Source organism: Balaenoptera acutorostrata, chromosome 18, assembly GCF_949987535.1.
Source record: "Balaenoptera acutorostrata chromosome 18, mBalAcu1.1, whole genome shotgun sequence".
NCBI classification, from domain to species: Eukaryota; Metazoa; Chordata; class Mammalia; order Artiodactyla; family Balaenopteridae; genus Balaenoptera; species Balaenoptera acutorostrata.
Window position 1 is genome coordinate 636,889 of NC_080081.1, and position 19,261 is coordinate 656,149.

The 19,261-nt window shown below is 52.6% G+C and overlaps 1 protein-coding gene and 1 pseudogene across 1 annotated transcript; both read right to left on the minus strand.

Annotated features, from left to right (window-relative positions):
• Nucleotides 1–749: 749 nt before the first annotated feature.
• On the minus strand, nucleotides 750–19,044 carry F10 (coagulation factor X). Its single transcript, XM_007196758.3, has 8 exons — nucleotides 18,920–19,044; nucleotides 16,958–17,118; nucleotides 8,836–8,860; nucleotides 7,754–7,867; nucleotides 6,295–6,426; nucleotides 4,404–4,645; nucleotides 2,305–2,422; nucleotides 750–1,492 (listed from the first exon to the last, which is right to left on the minus strand). The coding sequence occupies exons 1-8, from the start codon at nucleotides 18,987–18,989 to the stop codon at nucleotides 912–914; spliced, it is 1,443 nt and encodes a 480-aa protein (XP_007196820.2). The 5' UTR covers nucleotides 18,990–19,044; the 3' UTR covers nucleotides 750–911.
• Nucleotides 14,710–16,928, minus strand: LOC114235833 (lysine--tRNA ligase-like; annotated as a pseudogene).
• Nucleotides 19,045–19,261: the final 217 nt, after the last annotated feature.

The window sequence follows — 19,261 nt, forward strand, 5'->3', positions numbered from 1 at the left end:
TTGTACTGGAACTTTGAAAGTTTGCTTAGCCGAGTTACGCAAAATGCAAACGGTACCGGGAAACACGGCAGGTCCCGTCTGAGGTGACTGCTTTTTCTAGAAGCATGTCTGGTTTTCCTGGCCGTTTGGCTTGAGGGCCTGGAGCTGGTGAGGACGGGAGGGCTCGACCTGGGCTGTGACCGCTGGAGGAGGGGCGGCCCTCCTGCAGCCCCCCAGCACACACCTTGCGAGCAGGGTAGCAGGGGGGCGGCAGGGGCTAGCCAGAGCTGGGTTCGTGCTCTGGGCTGTGGCCTAGAGGCAGACTCCAGAGCCCAGGCCTGGCGACAGTCACACCCGGGGGCGTGCCCGTGGCTCCCTGGGACGTGGCTGTGAAGCCACGTAGAGAGCCTGTCTTGAGGTCAACATTAAAATGCCCCTGCCGACGAGCCCTCTGGGCCCTGCCTTCCCAGGGAGCCTGCCTCTCCTGGGAGGTGACTGGGGGCCAGGAGGGCACGCGTGGGGAAGCCCCACCCGACCCCAGGGAGGGGTGCTGGCCCTGGTGCCCCTGTGCTCCCAGAACCCCGCTGGTTTACTCAGCAGCGTTGTGAGGAGCCAGGGGGACAGCTGGCGGCCTCCAGGACAGAGAAACGCGCTGTGAACAGAAAAGGCCCCTCAGTTTGAAGACTTGGTCTGGGAGCCCTGGCCCATCCTATGTGGGTAGCACTTCCCGAATCCTGAAACCTCCCAGCTGGCGACAGGAAGGCAGGGTCCCGGGTTCCAAATGGACCTTCATTTCCCACTTCGGTGGGGCAAGGACAGAAGCAGGATAAGAATCGACCCGGCTCTAATCACGGCAGGGAAGCCGGCTCAGAGCCCCGGTGCTGAGAGGGAGGAGAGGCAGGGGCTGTGGGGGTGGGGTGGGGTGGGGGGCTTCACTGGGGGCGCGGCTCCGCCCTGGCCCCTGCCCGCAGCCCAGCTTTCATGGACTTGTCAATCCACTTGAGGAAGTTGGTGACCTTGGTGTAGACGCCGTACTTGCCCTTCCGCGCGCACCCTTCGCCCCAGCTGACAATGCCAGTGATGAAGTAGGTGCCCCTGAAGCGGGTGACGTGGGGGCCGCCGCTGTCGCCCTGGCAGGCGTCCTCGGTCTGCGCGTCGTAGCCGGCGCAGAACATGTTGGAGGTGATGGTGAAGCTGCTGGACAGCTTGCAGGTGTTCCTGTCCACGTAGGGCACCTCCAGCATCTTGAGCGTGGACGACAGGCGGCCCCGCTCGTGCGTGCGCCCGAAGCCGCTGACGACGCCCGTCTTCTGGGTCAGCAGCGTGGCCTCGGCCCAGTCCTTCTCCGGCAGGCAGGCGGGCGCCACGTTCCTGCGGAACTTGATGGGCGTCTTGAGCCGCAGCACGGCGATGTCGAAGTCGTAAGTCTCCCTGACGAAGCGGCTGTGCTTCACGGTCGCCTCCACCTCGTGCGCCATCTCGTTGCCCTCCTCCGTCTCCGTGTTCCGGTCGCCTGCGGACGGGGGCGTGGCCGTCAGCGTGGGGCCGCCAGGCCCTGCACGTCACTGACGCGTTAAAGCAGTCCCACTTTTTTCCTGCTTAGAGATTGGCACGTGGTCACTAGGAAATGTGAAATACAGGTGACTAGAGCGAGGCCAGTGTGACAGCCTTCTGCTTCCCCGCCGGGGGCAGCGGCCACCCTCCCCTGGTCTGCCCGCGGGTGGGGCTGGGCACCGGGTCTGACCTGCCAGACCGACCCCCAGCCACGGGGCCAAGTGGGCACTGATCACAGCCCACATGTGCCATGAGCGCCAAATCTCAGAATGAAAAATACCTCAAAATACCTCAAGAGTACTTTACAAGCCGATTACAGGTCGAACTGACACTGTTTTGGCTCTACTGGGTAATGAGGTGTGTTACCGAAATGAGTGTCACCTGTGGACGTTTAAAACGTACGCTAGAAGACGTAATGTAACTAGGAAGCTAGACATTACAGCCGTGGCTCGGGCACGTGGCTCGCACTGGATTGTCATGGAGCAGCTCTAGGGTGTGGTGAGAAGGGGGACGTTAGGAAACAGTCCCCCAGATGCAAATGTGGGGCAGCGGTGCCGGCTGCTCAGACGGCTGGGGGCTCTCGGGGGCTTCCCGGAGGAGAGGGCACTGCGGACCCTGCGTGCATGGGGCGGGGGCGCCCCTCCTCCCCCCGCCTCCCTCTCCCCCTCGGGACCTCAGTATTTGAACTAGCGCTTCCGGCCAGCCTATCAGTCCTAGTGCCTCTGAAAACGGGGCGGGGGGGGGGGCCCGCAGGGGGTGAGCGGCACTCACCTACCCTCACCGTGAACCGCTTGGCCTGTAGGAGACAGTGGGCCGCGGTGAGGACGCAGAACTCACTCAGGATGGTGCCCCCGCAGAAGCCCTCGTTCTCCTCGTTGACGAGCAGAGCCTGCGACGGGAGGGCCACAGGCGCCAGGTGGAGCCTGCCTTTGAGACCTGTAGCCCAAGCGTCCGCCCCGTCTCCCCACCACCGCGGGCCTGCCCCCCGGGAGGACTCGTGGGGTCCTCGGGCTGGAACGAGGGCCAGGCCAGCGCACCCCAGCGCCCACCCCCGGGGCCGTGCTGCCCAGCGCCGCCCGTGCTCGGAGCGGGCCCACCGTGGACCCCACGGCCCTGCCAAGGGCCCAGCACTACGGCTGACGGGGTTCTCCCCACCCAGACTCCAGACTCGCCCGGCCAGGCCCTACCCGCCTGTATTTCCCGGCTCCGAAGGCCCCTCTGCAGCTCTATGTGCAGCAGAACTGCTGTCTGTAGTCTCTGGTGTGAATTAGGCCCCAGACCAGGCAGACGCCAGGCTCTGGATGAGACACTTGCTACGCTGGGCCTGGGGACGCTTGCACCGTCCGGACCCCCCTCCCGCGGCTGCGGGTACTACCGTTCAAGGCCGGTCCCTGGGATCCACGTGGCTGCTCCTGACGGGACGTGGGGCGGGGAACACTCCACCGGGACGGGTGCTGACTGGGCGAGCGAGAGCACAGACCCTTCCCCTATTTTCCTTTTCCCCAAAGAACTGGGCCGGCAAGTGCGGAGAGAGCGCTTTCTGCTTTCCCTTCTCTGGGGACTCACCCTTCTCTAAGCAACAGCCATGGGTTGAGAGGGTGCAGGTTAATGAAACTCTTAACAATGTCAAGTTCTAAAAGAACTTTGGAAGACTTTCATGACTAGCACGAAGTCGTGATGTTTTGTTTATGTTTTTGCATAACTTATCAACTCATAACCCCACTTGTGTGACAAGTGAGGAGGGTCAGTCTTCCTAAGACTTGGGACACTGACCGTCCTTCCTGGAGACGGACATGAGGCAACTGGCCAAGTCTGGGGACCCTCCCGTGAGGTTCCTCCTGCCCGCTCCCCGGAGAGCCCCACGCGAGCCCCTCTCAGAGCCCCATGTCCGCCCCCGCCCTGTGGGAATTCACATGCTCCACGGGCACCACGTTCCTGGCCCTCTCACGCAGCAACTTGAATTGTGGGGATCTGGCGGGGGGCTCCCCTCCCTTCCTAGGCCGTGATGCCACACGGGAGAGAAGAGGCCCTGGCGCTTTCAGACCCACACGCACAGTGCCCAGGCAGCCCTGACCTGCGGCGCGCTCTCCGTGCGTGGTGACTAGGTTTCCGCGTGTCCTTGCCCGGGCTCGTGATAATTCAGATAAACGCACACCTGCCTTGTAGCCGGTGGGGGCCAGCTGACGTCATTCCTAAGGGTTGTGGGCAGCTCTGGGAATATTACTTGTAGGAGAAGGCATTTTGGCTTCGGACACTAAAAACTTACAGTCCAAGTGAGGGTTCTGGATAGAATAGAGGCCCCCAGTGAAATCTGACTCAAGTAAATAGCAAATCATTTTCAGTGTGTGTCCCGTGTGATATTTGGGACATACTCACATTCAAAGTTATTTATTGTTTATCTGAAATTCAAATTTAAGTGGAAACCTGTGTTTTCATTTGCTAAGTCTGGCAACTTTAGTCCAAATCAACAACCAAACAGTGAGTTTTTACCTTTGAAAACAAATGGATATACTTTTTGCTAAGGTACCGTCTGCCTCATTAGGACTTGGGTGTTGGGGTAAAAAAAATCTACCAAATTAGAAATGAAACAAGGAGAGCAGCTCTTTCAGCCTCCCGTCAAACCAAAGAGCGAGAAGAGGCCTCAGGGGCGCCGCCCTCCGCCCGCGGAGCCCGCCCTGCCGCCCGAGCCGGAGCCCCTTCTCTGCCTGGGCGGGAGGGGCAGCCGGGCAGGGAGGGCAGAGGCCCGGCCTCTTCCACCGCGGCTCCTTCCGCCGCTGCCCGCTCAAGTCTGCTGCAGGCCCGCGTGGGCCGGGTGCCCGGCGGGACGGCCCCCCACCCAGCTAACCGGCCGCTGAGCTCCGCGCAGTTACCTGCCAGGGGCACTCGCCCTCTTCGCAGTCCCTCCCGCCCACTATCCGGACCAGGTGGCTCTCGTCCTCCTCGGGGCTGGGCTCCGTGCCCTCAAGGCCCAGCAGGTGGAGGGAGCTCTCGGTGGGGCCCAGGTCTCCGCCGTCGTACTGCTCCGGCACGCCTGCTTCGGGGGCCTCCCCGCTGCCGTGGGCGGCCGAGCGCCTGCTGCGTCCCTGCGTGAGCTTCCCACAGGGGAAGGGCTCTGGAAGAAGGGCAGTCGGGCCTCAGCCTCGCGGAGGCCTCCCTGCGGGGCCCACGCAGGCCACTCCGAGGAGGAGCCGGAGGAGTGGGCCCCGGGAAGGGGGCCGAGAGGGGCCTCTGGGGAGCGGGGTGCCCCGTGTCCTGCTCGGGGCCGGGCTACGGGTGGGAGCCCTGACCTCCGGCCGGCCAGCGTGCGGACCGTCTACTGGGACGCCTGCAGAAGTCGGGTGGCTGTGGCTGGACGGAGGACCGTGGGGCTGCGGGGGACACGACTGGTACACGGAGACCAGGATGGCAGAAAGGGGGGCTGGGGCGCTCAACCCCCAAAGCGGTGTGTTGGGAACGTTTCCTAATGAAACGCTGAAGAAAAAGAAGTGTTCTGGGCAGGAGGAGCAGCGTGCGGAGCTTTGTAAGGCAACAGCTGAAGGATGACAGCGACCCTTACAAGCGCCACGCAAGGGGCGGGGCCAGGAAATACCAAAAAGCGTCCTTTCGTATCCTTACCAACTAGGGAACCGAGGCAGAGCGGGGGCGAAGCAGGACAGAGGCGGGGCAGCTGGGGGCCGCAGGTCTGAGGTGGGGCCCCCGTGTGTGTTCTTGGTGGCGCTCGCCCCGCAGGGCCCGCGAGTGGACTGGGGGAGTGCTGGCTCGCTGGCGGGAGGAGAGCTCTTCCCGGGCCAGCCGCCTCTGCCTTAACATTTGTGACCACTGCCCCCTTGAAATTCTGCATCAGCTCGTCCATGACTTAGAACAGAACTTTCTGCACCAGGAAGTAGTTTACCTGACTTTATTTTAAATTGGCCTGTAATTATTCCTGGAATTAAAAAAATTTTGCAAGCAAGTCAAGCAACGACTTCAATTAAAATATGTTTTGGACCAGCTTAAGTTTAAAATCTCATTACCAATAGAAATGTAAATCTCACTGTCCTCTACCTGTTGAGAGATTTAATTTTACACAATTGCCGCTGCCCTGGAATATGCCCACCTCTGCAGTGGGCCCGGGACTCTGCATTCCTCACCACCCCAGGTAATGCCAAGGCTGCGGGCCAGCTGGGGCCTACTGGAGGAGGAGCTGGGGTCCCCCCAAGAAGGAGCCCGAGTTGAGAGGGGCGTGGCCGGCCCCCGCCCCACAGCAGAGGAGTCCCGGTCAGGCAGGACTCCCCACGGGGTGTGAGACGGGGCCTCTCCCACCCCCAGGACCCCCAGGACCCAGGCCCTCACTCAGCCCTCCGTGAGCTTCTGGGCCAGATGCACGGCATCTGGCTTTTATCAAGGAAAAAAAATTCCATTAACATGGGGACCCACACAACCCGAAACAGTGCTGGAGGGCCCTGGGTTCCCCTTCCGGCCCCTGCACCGCCTCCCCGGCTCCTTGGCCGAGCCACGGCTCCGGCCCTTGTAACTCCAGCCTCCCCAGCCCCCGCTCTTCCGAGAGGGATGGGGACGCCATCGTGGCAGCTGCAAAGTGGCCACTTGGGATTCGCTGCGAGCCGGGCACTGGGCAAAGGGGCCTCCACACGTTACCCTCACGCTCCACGTGCCCCCAGGAGAGCTGACATCACTGGCCCATTTCTCAGGCGGTTCACAGAAACAGTGGGTCTGTCTCCAAACCACGAGCCCCACCAGGAGCCCAGCCTGCGCCCCTCCTACCTGCGGAGACGCAGGACTTGCCATCGTCGCCCAGGTCGTACCCGCTGGCGCAGGAGCACAGCACCGCGCTCCGCTCCTCCCTGCAGAACTGGTCGCAGCCCCCGTTGTCCAGGCTGCAGAGCTCACGCGTGGCTGCGGAAGAGCCGGGAAGCTGAGGGCGCGGCCCGGGACGTGCCCTCACCCGCCGGTGCCACGGTGCCCACCAGCCGGAGCAAAGGGCCGGCGCCCCGGGCAGGCCCCTCCCCCGCCCACGTGGGGCCCCGGGGGCCAGGGAGCCCGCACAAGCCCAGGGAAGGCCTGGAGGCTGGAGGGTCTCAAGTTCAGCCCTAAGAAGGGTGTGGTGGCGCTGGCCAGCGAGGTGGGAGCTCGGGCCGAGCCGGGAGCAGCCCACGCCGTCCACTCTGAGGCCTCGGTCCCCCGTGGCATAAAGGACCTGGGGTCCATCCCCAGACGGGGTCTGGGTCCCGTGCGGCGGGAAGGAGGGGTGGTAGCCACCTCCCGGACTCAGGCCGTCTCCCGGCTGGCCGTGGGCCTCTAGCTGTGTGATTTGGGCACGTTATTTAACCCCCACGGCCTGCCGCGTCACTTGTAGAGGAGTGGAGGCCACCCAGCCCCCAGGAGAGCCGTCCAGGTCCCGCGAGGCGCCGGGCACAGGGGATCTCACCGCCGGACTGTGCCAGCGTCACCCCTGCCAGCGTGCACCGGACATCAGACCCCAGACGCATCAGTCATGCCGCCCTGGCAGCTGACTTTACATTTCTCCACTGGGTTTTGATGAAAGAATAGTTACGGGGCAAACATTAAAGAAACTTTAGAAAACATTCCAGCGTCAGCCAAACGGTATTTGGGGAAGCAGCTCTGGGCGGTGGGTGGAAGGGGGCACGACTGATACTCCCACCGGGGAAACTCCGAAGTATCCAATCGAAGAGCGCGCTCTAAAGACTACAGATTAAGAAATCAACAAAGAAGCGCGAATCTGTCTCCTCAGGGAAAACTGGCCTAATACTAACCTAAGTTTTGTTAAAAATTAATCACGGTATAGGAAAGCTCAGTGATTTTTCCATGCAGAATTAACTGTACCAAATGTTTATAACTGGACAATCCCGAGCATTCAGCACTGACGTTTGCACGAATTTCCAGGATCCGGAGAAGCAGGAGAAACCTCCTCCTCCGAGGAAAGAAACGTCGGTTCTCGTTTCCACGTGAAGGGGCCCCACCCTTCGGGAACGTTCGTTCCACAGCCGCTCCTCAGAGGGGCAGAGGAGTGCCCGGTATCCCGGCCTCCGAGCTGGGCACTCTGACTCGCGCTCCGCGGCCCGCAGCGGCACAGCCTCACGGAGCACAGGCTGAACCCCACGTGACCGGGAGAGTTTCCTTGGGCCTCTAGCTTCTTCCCGCATTCCCACCTGGCCTCCGCAGGGGGCTCTGACCTGAAGGTACACCAAGAAGAGGAACTCACGTAATTCACAGTTTTTGCCTTCAAATCCTTCCAAACAGGTGCATGTGTAGTCCCCGAGGCCATCTTTACATTTGCCCTGATTCAGGCAAGGACGGCTTTCACACTGGTCACCATCTGCGAAGAAAACATTTGGAAACCAGAGCTTGCAGGCGATTCCCTTCATCGTGGAAATGATTTTGCTGTGTTGATTCTGGCGCCCAGTTCTCAGCTAACTTGAATGAACCTGGGATTCTTCCTGTTTTCCTGTAAACAAGTTGTCCTGTCTGGACTTCGTTACCACTGCCCTCCCCCGCACCCCCTCCCCCCCGGCTTTGTGGCTATGTGCACGTGATACCTCTATCTAGTTGGGTTGCTGACTGAGCTTTCCAGTTTTTGCTGAGACCTCTGACTGTTTTTACAATCACTGACAACGTTTTTCCATCACGGAGAGGAGCCCTGTGCTGGTGACCACATGGGGTCAGCTGGAAGGAGGGCGGATAAGTGATTGCTGGACACTTGTTTCTGCGCTGGGCATCGACAAGAGGGTTCCTATTTCCAATGGTTTGGGTGTAAAAGGAGAATGAAAAGCTCCTGTAGAGCACTAACATGGGACTTCACATTTCTTGGGGCATTTGTACAATATAATTTAGAGATAGGTCCAATTGTCATTTTGAGAAATCTGAATACTGTTACCAGAGTGAAAACATTAGTTATGATAAATACCATTTCAGACGCTATAAGCATTAAGTCAAGGTGGTTACCTTATGAGAGGACCCAGTGTTTCAGACTCTTATTTTTTGTTTCTACCTAATATACTTGGGTTTAAAAAAATTATCATGGAATTTGGTATCCTCAAATGGGAATGAACTGATTTAAATGTATATAAGTAACAAAACTAGAATTAGTATAAAGCTACTATAAAAAACTATTTTACGATAACTATTATGGAAACACTCAGAGGGGAAAAGTCTTAGATAAGTAAAATTTAAACAAGAGCAGAAAGGAAATTCAGGAAACATCTTCAAAATTTGAATACAATCTCTCCCGATTTAAATACCCTGATGAACCCCTCTCACTCAAGACTGAAATAGAAAACATCTCACCTTTGTATATATTCCAGAATTCATTCTAAAAGGGAAAAAAAATTTAATGCATTATGGAAAAGAGACATTTTACACCAATAACAGCCACAATCTAGTAACTCAAGTGAATAGGCTATTTCCCAAACAGGTCATTTTCTGGAACAAAATGCTCTAGAACTATTCAATCTAAAAAGGAAATGTTTTCAGATCTCCTGCATTTGTAAAGCTGTGGCTTCATTCATCTTTTTTTTTTTTTAATACAATACATGTTTGTGTAATAAATGATCATATCCCAATACGGCCTAGCGTCCATTTTCTTGCCTGCTCACACAGTTGAACATGGCATCTGGGAAACATTTTGTAATATTAAATGTACTTTTCTAACTTTCATCCGAGCAAAATCACTAACGATATGATCACAATCAAGATTTTCACATTATTTGCTTCAACTGTTAAGTAATTTGAAATTAGATTACTTTTCTTGAACCACAAAAGTTTCTATATAGGTTTTATTTGTTTGTTTTTCACTAATCTCAGTTTGGAGAAACTGTGCTGAGACAACAGCAACTTAAGTAAAATCTCTAAAGTAATTGCTTAGATTCAGAAGCAAACTGTAAACTTTATGTATCACATTCAAACACTGTAATAAATTCATAATGACAAATAATTGTAATTGCTAAGACAAAATATTTTAATTTCATCACATACAACATTATCATATAATTTTTTACTATCTCTTAAACCAATACCTATATCCAAGCTTTTATATGAAGAATCAGTGTTATATTTCACACATATTACATCTAGACCTACATGTATATCAATTTAAGATTAATGTGAATCATTTAATATTACAAAATGTTTCCCAGGTGCCATGCTCAATCATCTTAATTGCACAACTTTGTTAAATATTGAAAATTTATTTTCAAATTAATTACCAAGAAACGGATTGTACCAAAAATGGTTTGCTCTCTTTGCTACCCCCAAGCCAATCAACAAGTGGTTTTACATTAAGATACCCGGGTCAAAGATTCAAAACAGGATCAGATGCTTGGAGAATAATCATTATGTTACTTGGAAAAAAAGATAGTTGGTAATTAGCTTAAAATAGGGCATCAAGAGCCTATGTAACACTGAAAAGAAATGTTCGTAGTCTTAAAACAATTTTTTGCTATCTATAGTAGGTTAATTAGTGTCTCCCCTACTCCCCGGCCCCAACTTAGGTGCAACCTCAGAATTTGACCTTAATGGAAAGAGGGTCTTTGCAGATGTAATTAAGTTATGGATCGAGAACAGCTCGTACTGGATTAGGGTGGACCCCCAATCAATGAGAGTGTCCTTATAAGAGACATAAAATATCACACAGGCCACACACAGAGAAGGCTGTGTGAAGGTGCAGGCACAGAGTGGAGTGATGTATCTACCGGCCAAGGAACAGCAAGGGCTGCTGGTCGCCCCCAGAAGCTGGGGGAGAGGATGGAGCAGATCCTCCCTCAGACCTTCCAGAAGGAACCAAGCCTGGTGACACTCTGATTTCGACTTGTGGTCTCCAGAACTGTGAGAGGGTAAATTTCTGTTGTTTTAAGACACCCAATTTGTGGTGCTTTGTTACAGAAGGCCTAAGAAATGACTACACTGTCTTTTAAATTCTTTATTTAAAAATTTATCACACAGTAAAACGGACTTTTTTTGGTGTACAATTCTATAAAAGCCAACACACGTATAGATTTGTATAATCACCGCCACAACCGAGACGCAGAAGAGCTCCGTCTCCCCCAACCTTGCCAGCCACTGGCCACCCCGCTCCGAATGCCCAGCACGCGTCTGCTCTGTGTCACTATAGTCATGATTTCTTGAGGATGTCCTGTAAAAGGACTCATACGTGATATAAGCTTGTGAAACCAGCTTCCTTCTTTCAGCATAGTGCCTCTGAAACTGAAATTCATTCAAGTTACTCTGCGTGTCGATAGTTTGTTCTCTTTTACTGATGAGCAGTGTTCCGCTGTGCGGCGGAACACGGTTTGTTTATCCATTCACCCGACAAAGGACATCTGTACTATTTCTAGTTTTTGGCAATTATGAATAGACTTGCTGTAAACACTTATGTACAGGTTTTGTGTGAAAAAAGTTTTCAATTCTCTACAGTAAATACCCAAGAATGGGATTGCTGAGTCATATGGTAACTTTATAAGAAACTGTCGAACTGGTTTTCAGACTGGCTGCACCATTTTGCATTCCCGCAAGCAGTGTATGAGTGGTGGTCGCTCCACATCCTCACCAGCACTTGTTTTTATTCTAGGTGTGTAGTGGCATCTCACTGTGGTTTGTTTGGTTTCTGTGGGGGGGGGGCGCACCTTGCGGCATGTGGGGCCTCAGTTCCCTGGCCAGGGGGATCGAACTCATGCCCCCTGCAGTGGAAGCATGGAGTCTTAACCACTGGACCACCAGGGAAGTCCCTCATCGTGGTTTTAATCTGCATTTCTGTAATGGCTAATAATATTGAATATCTTCTCGTATGCTTATTTGCCAACTATGTATCCTCTTGGGTGAAGTGTCTGTTCAAATCTTTTGCTCATTGTATTTAATTGGGTTGTTTATTTTCTCCTGTTGACTTGTGAGAGTTCTTTATATATTCTGACCACAAAACTTTTGGCAGATATGTGATTTGCAAATATTTTCTTAGTCAATAGCTTGTATTTTCATTCTCTTAATGTTTTTCACAGAGCAAAAGTTTTAAATTTAGAATAAGTCTAATTTATCTATATGTTTTTTATGGATTATGCTTTTGGTGTCACGTCTAAGAATTTTTGCCTAACTTAACTTTGTGTCATGAAAATTTTCTCCTAAAAGTTTCCTGTTTTTTTTTTTTTTTTTTTTTTTAAGGATTTTCTTATTTATTTATTTATTTATTTATTTATTTATTTTTGGCTGTGTTGGGTCTTCGGTTCGTGCGAGGGCTTTCTCCAGTTGCGGCAAGCGGGGGCCACTCTTCATCGCGGTGCGGGGACCGCTCTTCATCGCGGTGCGCGGGCCTTTCTCTATCGCGGCCCCTCCCGTCGCGGGGCACAGGCTCCAGACGCGCAGGCTCAGCAATTGTGGCTCACGGGCCCAGCTGCTCCGTGGCATGTGGGATCTTCCCAGACCAGGGCTCGAACCCGTGTCCCCTGCATTAGCAGGCAGATTCTCAACCACTGCGCCACCAGGGAAGCCCAAAAGTTTCCTGTTTTATCTTTAGAGCTATATGGTCCATTTTGAGATAATATTTGTACCATTGTGAGGTTTAGGTCAAAGCTGACCTTTTTTGCATATAGATGTAGAATTATTCCAATACCATTTATTGAAAAAGAGAATTCTTTTTCTAATGAAATGCTTATGCATCTTTGTCAAAATCAATTGGTCAAGGACTTCCCCGGTGGTCCAGTGGGTAAGACTCTGTGCTCCCAATGCAGGGGTCTCAGGTTCGATCCCTGGTAGGGGAACTAGATCCCGCATGCATGCCACAACTAAAGATCCCGCATGCGGCAACGAAGATCCCGTGTGCTGCAATAAGACCCGGCACAGCCTAAATAAATAAATAAATATTTAAAAAAATCAACTGGCCATATTTGCGTGGGTCCATTTATGGACTTTCTATTCTGTCCTTTTGATCTATGTGTTTATCCCTTTACCAATACCACACATCAATATCGCTACGATTTTATTTATTTATTTATTTATATTTTTTTGGCTGCGTTGGGTCTTCGTTGCTGCGCGCGGGCTTTCTCTAGTTGTGGAGAGCAGGGGCTACTCTTCGTTGTGGTGCATGGGCTTCTCACTGCAGTGGCTTCTCTTGTTGCGGAGCATGGGCTCTAGGCACGCAGGCTAGTTGCAGCACTTGGGCTCAGTAGTTGTGGTGCACGGGCTTAGTTGCTCCGCGGCATGTGGGATCTTCTGGCACCAGGGATTGAACCTGTGTCCCCTGCACTGGCAAGTGGATTCTTAACCACTGCACCACCAAGGAAGTCCCATATCTCTATGATTAATGTAGATTTACAATAAGTCTTTAAATCAGGTAGTGTGATTCCTCCAATTTTATCTTCTTTCTCAAAATTGTTTTAGCTATTCTAATTCCTTTGTTTTTCCATATTACAAATATTGAATCAACTTTTCTTTATCTGATGGAAATTTGGCACTGCATTAAATCTATATATCAAATTGGGAAAAGTCAATATTTTAGTATGTTAAGTCTTTCAAACCATGAACATTCTATGTCTATTTATTTACGTCCTCTTCCTTTCATTAGCGTTTTGCAGATTTCAGCATATAGGTCGTGTACATGTTTTATTAGATTTACACATAGATATTTTTCTTTGGAGCAACAGTAAGTGGCATTAATTATTTTGTTTATTTCTAACTGCACATTATTATTACACAGAAATACAATTAATATTCTTCTTTTTTAACATATATTGCTTTATTCAATTTGCTAATAATTTGTTGAGAATTTTTATAAGAGGTTCATGAGAAATGTTGTTATATAGCTTTCTTGCTTTCTACCTTCTTCCCTCCCTCCTTCCCTCTTTTTCTCTTTCTTCTGTTTTTGTGGGTTTTGGCATCAGGGTAATGCTGATCAAAAACAAACTTACAAGTGTTCCCTTTTTGTTTCTAGAAGAGATTACACAGAACTGGTGTTATTTCTTCTTTAAATGTTTGGTAAAACTCACCAGTGACACAATCTGGACCTGGACATTTCCTTTACATAAGGTTTTTAACTAAGAAGTTGAATTTGCAGATATCTCTTGTCATACTATGTGTTTTGGTAATTCATGGTTTCGAGGAATTGGTCCATTTCATCCAAATTGTAAAATTCCATCCAAATTTGTGCATGGAGTTGTTCATAGTATTCTCTTATTATCCTTTTAACATATGCAGGGTCTGTAGTAATACCTCTTCTTTCATTCCTGATACAATTCATGTGTTCTTTTTTGTCAATCTTGTTAAATCTTATCAGTTTTGCTGATTTTCTCTATTATTTCAAGTCTTCAATTTTATTGATTTCTCCTCTTTTGGGTTTATTTTGCCTTTTTGTGTGTGTGTGTGTGTCTTAAGGTGGAAGCTTAGATTATCAATTTGAGAACTTCTTTTCCTATAAAAACATTTCATGCTATAAATTTCCCGATAAGCACTGTTTAGCTGCATCCCACAGATTTTGTATGTTATACATTCATTTCTGTTCAGCTGAGAGTATTTTCTTTTCTTTTTTCAAAAATTTTATTTATTTATATATATTTTTATTTTTGGCTGTGTCGGGTCTTACTTGCAGCACGCGGGATCTTTGTCACAGCATGCGGGATCTTTCGCTGCGGTGCGTGGGCTTCTCTCTAGTTGTGTTGTGTGGGTTTTCTCTCTCTAGTTGTGGCGCACGGGCTCCAGAGCATGTGGGCTCTGTAGTTTACAGCACACGGGCTCTGTAGTTGAGGCGCGTGGGCTCAGTAGTTGTGGCACGTGGGCTTAGCTGGCCCGCAGCATGTGGGACCTTAGTTCCCCAACCAGGGATCAAACCCACGTCCCCTGCATTGGAAGGTGGATTCTTTACCACTGGACCACCAGGGAAGTCCTGAAAGTATTTTCTAGCTTCCCTTGAGACTTCTTCTTTGACACGTGGATTATTTAGAGAATTCCCTGGCGGTCTGGTGGTTAGGACTCTGAACTTTCACTGCTGAGTGCGTGGGTTCAATCCCTGTTCAGGGAACTAAGATCCCACAAGCTGTGCAGCGTGGCTAAAACAAACAAACAAACAACTTAGCTCTTTAAAATTATAAGTATGGTAGTTCTAAGGAAGTAAGGAAGAGTGTTTGGGAAATGATACTGAGGAAAAAGGCAGAACATGAACTTGGCACTACAATTATTTTTATTATTTTAAAAAACTGTTCAGTGTATGTGAATTAAAGGAATATTTAAAAATAAAAACAGTTCCTGAAATTATGAATAACTTTTTAAAAGAGCTAAATCGTTCACTTGGTAACAAGGAGTAAAAATGAATTCTTAATTCCTCTTCTCTCTTCTGGTGGCTGAAATGAACTATGGTAGTCAAATGGATAGCAACACAAGAATTCCCTTGCAGACCTTGACCTTTTGCAGGAATGCAAAGATGTCTGAGTCATACAACTTACCAATTATTATTTTCTAGACAGAAGTGCCAACTATTGTGCTTTTCAGTGTATCAGTGGTTGCCACATTCTCCTTACCTTCAGGTTTCATGGCAGGAAACAGAAGTACTTCCTTGATGTTACCGTAGACTGTGAGAAACACGGTGATGCAGCCAATGTCCATGCCACAGCCAGATGGGGGTGGCAGCCTGGATTCCAGGCGGTATAGAAGTTCTCATCTATGAACATCATCATCGTTGGTGGCTCTGGCCTGTTGTTTAAAAGCCTCTGGCTGCTGTATGGGACTATTTAACCCAGTGTAAGCACTGCACACTTCCCTCCTCATGACAAGCAGCTCAGCCTGCTCAGTGAGACCCAGAGCAGTCTGTCTGGCCGTTATCTGTGGGCCGTCACCGATGAGTGGGTCGCTGCTGCAAGCCACTTTCAGGGACTCTGACAAGCTTAGCAAGGAGTCTGCCTGTGGTCCGAGGTGGAGGACGTTCAGCAGTTTTTGCGACACAGATGTGATCAATAATTTTTTCAGCTTCTTCCGTTCTGAAGAGGTTAGTTTCCGGCAGCTTCACTCCCAGGTTGTTCTTGGGCCCTTCTATTGTGCTGATTCTCCAGAAGGGTGGGGTGGAGTCCATCTCATGGGTTTGGCCTGCTGGGCTGACTGGATGGTGGGTGGTCTTGTAACTGCCCATAACATGTTCAGCATCCCTGATATGATATCCATGATTTCACGAGGTCATAAACGGCCAGGTAAAACTCACAAGTGGTGAGTTCGAGTCAAACCTTCTGGAACTGGCATCCAACATCACAAACGCAGTCAATGCCACCAACTACCAGCATTTTCCAGTTGGCGTTCTGGAGCAGTTCCTACACGTAAGTTCATGTCCAGCTTGCTGTGCTAGGTGATGGAAAGCTTGGTCACAGCTCCCCGTGAAGCGGCATTGAGCATGGGAAGTTCATCTAGGAACCCCAACTCTTCCAAGAAACTTCTTCTACACGTGATCATCTTGGCGTGCGGGATACACTTCTTCCTCACAAAGTCACTCTGGCTGGAGTCAGAGAATCTCCGATGATACTGCCTTTCCTCGCCTTTCGGCCAAAGGGGGATGAGGTGCCCATGGAAGCAAGAAGACAGTAACGCAAGTCTGTGGAGCTGAGGGGCGCTCAGCTCTGCTCCTCGGTTTTCCCAGGGTTCTCCGGACTCCACAAGGAAGTCTTCTATAGACTTGAGTAAATTCTTCTTCCGACTTAACATTTCTCCACTCAGCCATGACTTGCAACTGGACCTGTCCTCCAAGGGCCACAGCTCTTCTGCCACCTTTAAGGTGAGCCAGGCCGGTGGTGTCCAGGCTGCCGCGAGCAGGCGGGAGTCTACACGAGCCTGTGTGGCACGGGCCCCCCAGCGCCCAGACTCCGCTGGACACTCCACTGCAGGCCCGTGGTGTGGACAGGTCCGCTGTCTGCAGCCAGGCTGTCTCTCGTGGGCTCCTGCTTGGCCTCCTTTTCCTCAGCCTTCAGGCGTCTTCAGCTCGCGGTTGCTCAGTTTTGGCTCGCAGCCGTCCACGTCCACCTCGGCCCCTGCTGCAGCCAAGCCACCCCACGGCCTGACGCAAGGTGCCAGACGACAGCACGACGCGAGGTGGCTAACGGACCTCAGTGACTTCCGGGTCAGCATTGGAAGCCCCGCCTCTTCCGGGGGAGGGGCGGATGCTTTCGCGCCGCGGCCGCCGCTGCCGCTGCTGCGCAGGTGCAGAGCAGGGCCTCGAGGCTGCGTTCGTTCTGCGCCTGCGCACCGACCCACCCTGTGGTCTCAGGACCGGAACCCGTCGGCGAGTATGGCGGCGGCTGAGCGTCTGGGCGAAGAGCCCGGGCCCGGGGTCCTTGTGCAGGCCGAGGCCGACAGCGCGTTCTTAGATAAACATTTTGAGTTTTAAGGTGGACCTGACGGCGCTTCAGAAGCCCCCGCAGCCCTGTAAGTGCATCCTGGCCGCGCCGCCCCTTACCGTCTTCTCCGTGTCCTCAAAGACCTCGCGGGCCTCCTCATACGAACAGGCCTCCTCTAGGCACTCCCTCTCCAGGTTTCCTTTCTTCATCTCCTCCAAAAACGAGTTGGCCCTGCGGACCCTCTGCAGGACGCCGTGGGCCTGGTCCCGGGGCAGGAACACTGGGGTGGAGAACGCGGTTGTCACGTGCTCGCCCACGTGCGGGTCGCGTCCCCGGGCCACCCCCGCCCCCGCGAGTGACGGGTCAGACGCCTGCCCAGGGCCCGCGCGCCCACCACTGACCTGCCCCGCCGCACACGCGCACACCTGGCCCCGCGCTGAGACCCGAGCCCTCCTTCTGGAACTCGCCCTTCGGTCCCTCTTGCCTCCCCGGGCCCTCCACTCCGTTCTGTGGCTCAGCTGTACCCCACCCCCACCCCCCGCCTTCAAGGTCTCAGCTCTGCGTTAGGTGGGGAGGTGACACGGTTTTGCACGATCTACAATTGAAAGTATGATTTGTTTCAAGTCCCAGGACACACGTACACAAGAGTAAAACAAAAGTTTCAAGAAATAGTGCTTACTATTAATTTCTACAAAATAGTACTTGTTACAAAATTTTCTACTTGTTTCTGTCCTGTTTCATTAAAAAAAATCCACTAAATTGACCTGCCAATTAAAGTGTCCTGGCTCAGGGATCTCTCCCCTCTCCCCTCAGTAGCCCCTGCCGAGCTGCCTGGGTCTTCCCGGTCTCACCCACTCCTCTTCCCCTTTTCACTGTGCTGTGGGAGGCCCTCAGGTCCTTTTCTTGGCGCTCTGTCCTGCTCTCTGCCTCTCTTCTGCTGGGGAATTGAGTCTCCCCAGAAGGAAGATGACTCTCCAAGTTGGTATTTCTAGTCCCAGCTTCCATCGTGAGCGCTGTGTTTTCAGCTCTCTCACGGCGATGGATTCTGCCCTCACATCAGAACTCCATTCTCCCCATGTCCGAAACTAAAAAACAGGCCTGCAGAATCAAACTGTCTTGAGTGGCAAATGCATCTTGGTCACCTGCTACTGAATATTGGCAAGTGGGAATTCGATACCTACTTCTTAGAGTTGTTTTAAAGAGTGTATGAAACTCCTAGTGTTCACTCGCTCCTACCTCAAATTACTTTCTCTTCCAAATTCCCTATTTCTTTTAGTGACACCCGTGTGTTCCCAGCAAGGCCAGGCCCACATTTGTTCTGTGAGGGCCCATGCCCCATTACTCCAGACACCCGCTCCACCAGGGAGCGCTTGCTTTGAAATACAAGCCACGCACCCATTTCTCCCCTCCCTCCTTCCCCTCCCTGGTCCCCCCACTCCTGTTTGGTTTGTTTTTCTGTCTCACTTTTCACTCTTTCCTTCTCCCACGCTCCTGGGCCACTGAACTTCCACGTCACCCAGAGTGCAAACATGCAGACAGGCCCCCGGGGCTGCCTCCACTCTGCTCTGTCCTTTCTCGTTTCTTCTCTTGGACAGGTCTGGAGTCCCAGAAAGCCTAGAGCCCCCCTGGCGGAGCCAGCCTGAGGGTGGTGGCACTGGCTCTCATCCTCTTCCCTGCCATGGAAGCTCCTCTCTGCCTGTGACCCCCTAGCCTCTGTGCCCGCAGTTTGCTCTGGCAGAGGAAGGGGGCTTCTCTCTGTCTCTGCCTGCCACTGACGCCCTCCCCCTCCCTCCATCTCCCTCCCTCTCTGTCTCTGTCTCTCTTCCTCCTTCTCTGCCCGTGTTTCTGTCTGTCTTTGTGATCTGTGATCTGCTCTCTGACTCTCCACCAACAGGGAGGCACACCTGGCCCTAAGCTATGCTTGGCTGAAACCACCAAGCCAGGCCCTCGTGCCGGCCTCCCACAGGGGATGGGCACCCACTCTCCACACTGTGGAAGTTCAGGGGCATCGCCCTGACCCCTCACCCTCTCTCCTCCTCCCCAGGGCCACCCCTGCAGTCTGCAGGGTGAGGGGCACTCACCACTCCCCCCCGGCAGCGGAAGGCCAGCCAGGGAGGCGCTGAGAAGGACGAGGCATAGCAGGCCCGCCATGGTGTGGCCGCGGACAGCTCTCCGTCCCCGCCGTGACAGGCCTCTGGGGCAAGGTTCACGCACCCTGGCTGGAGGGTGGCTGGGTGTCCTTCTGTTTATCACAGCCTCCTGATTGGAGCCTGGGCCTGCCCGGTGGCAGGGGAGGCGGGGGGAGGTCAGGGGCAGGCGACCGCACTGAGGGCATGGTCACCCTGGCCTGTGTGGCCGTGGGGAGGTCCTGGCCCAACCTTGTCCTTGTCAGGAACCGTGTCCAGGGGGGCCTGCTGTGGGCA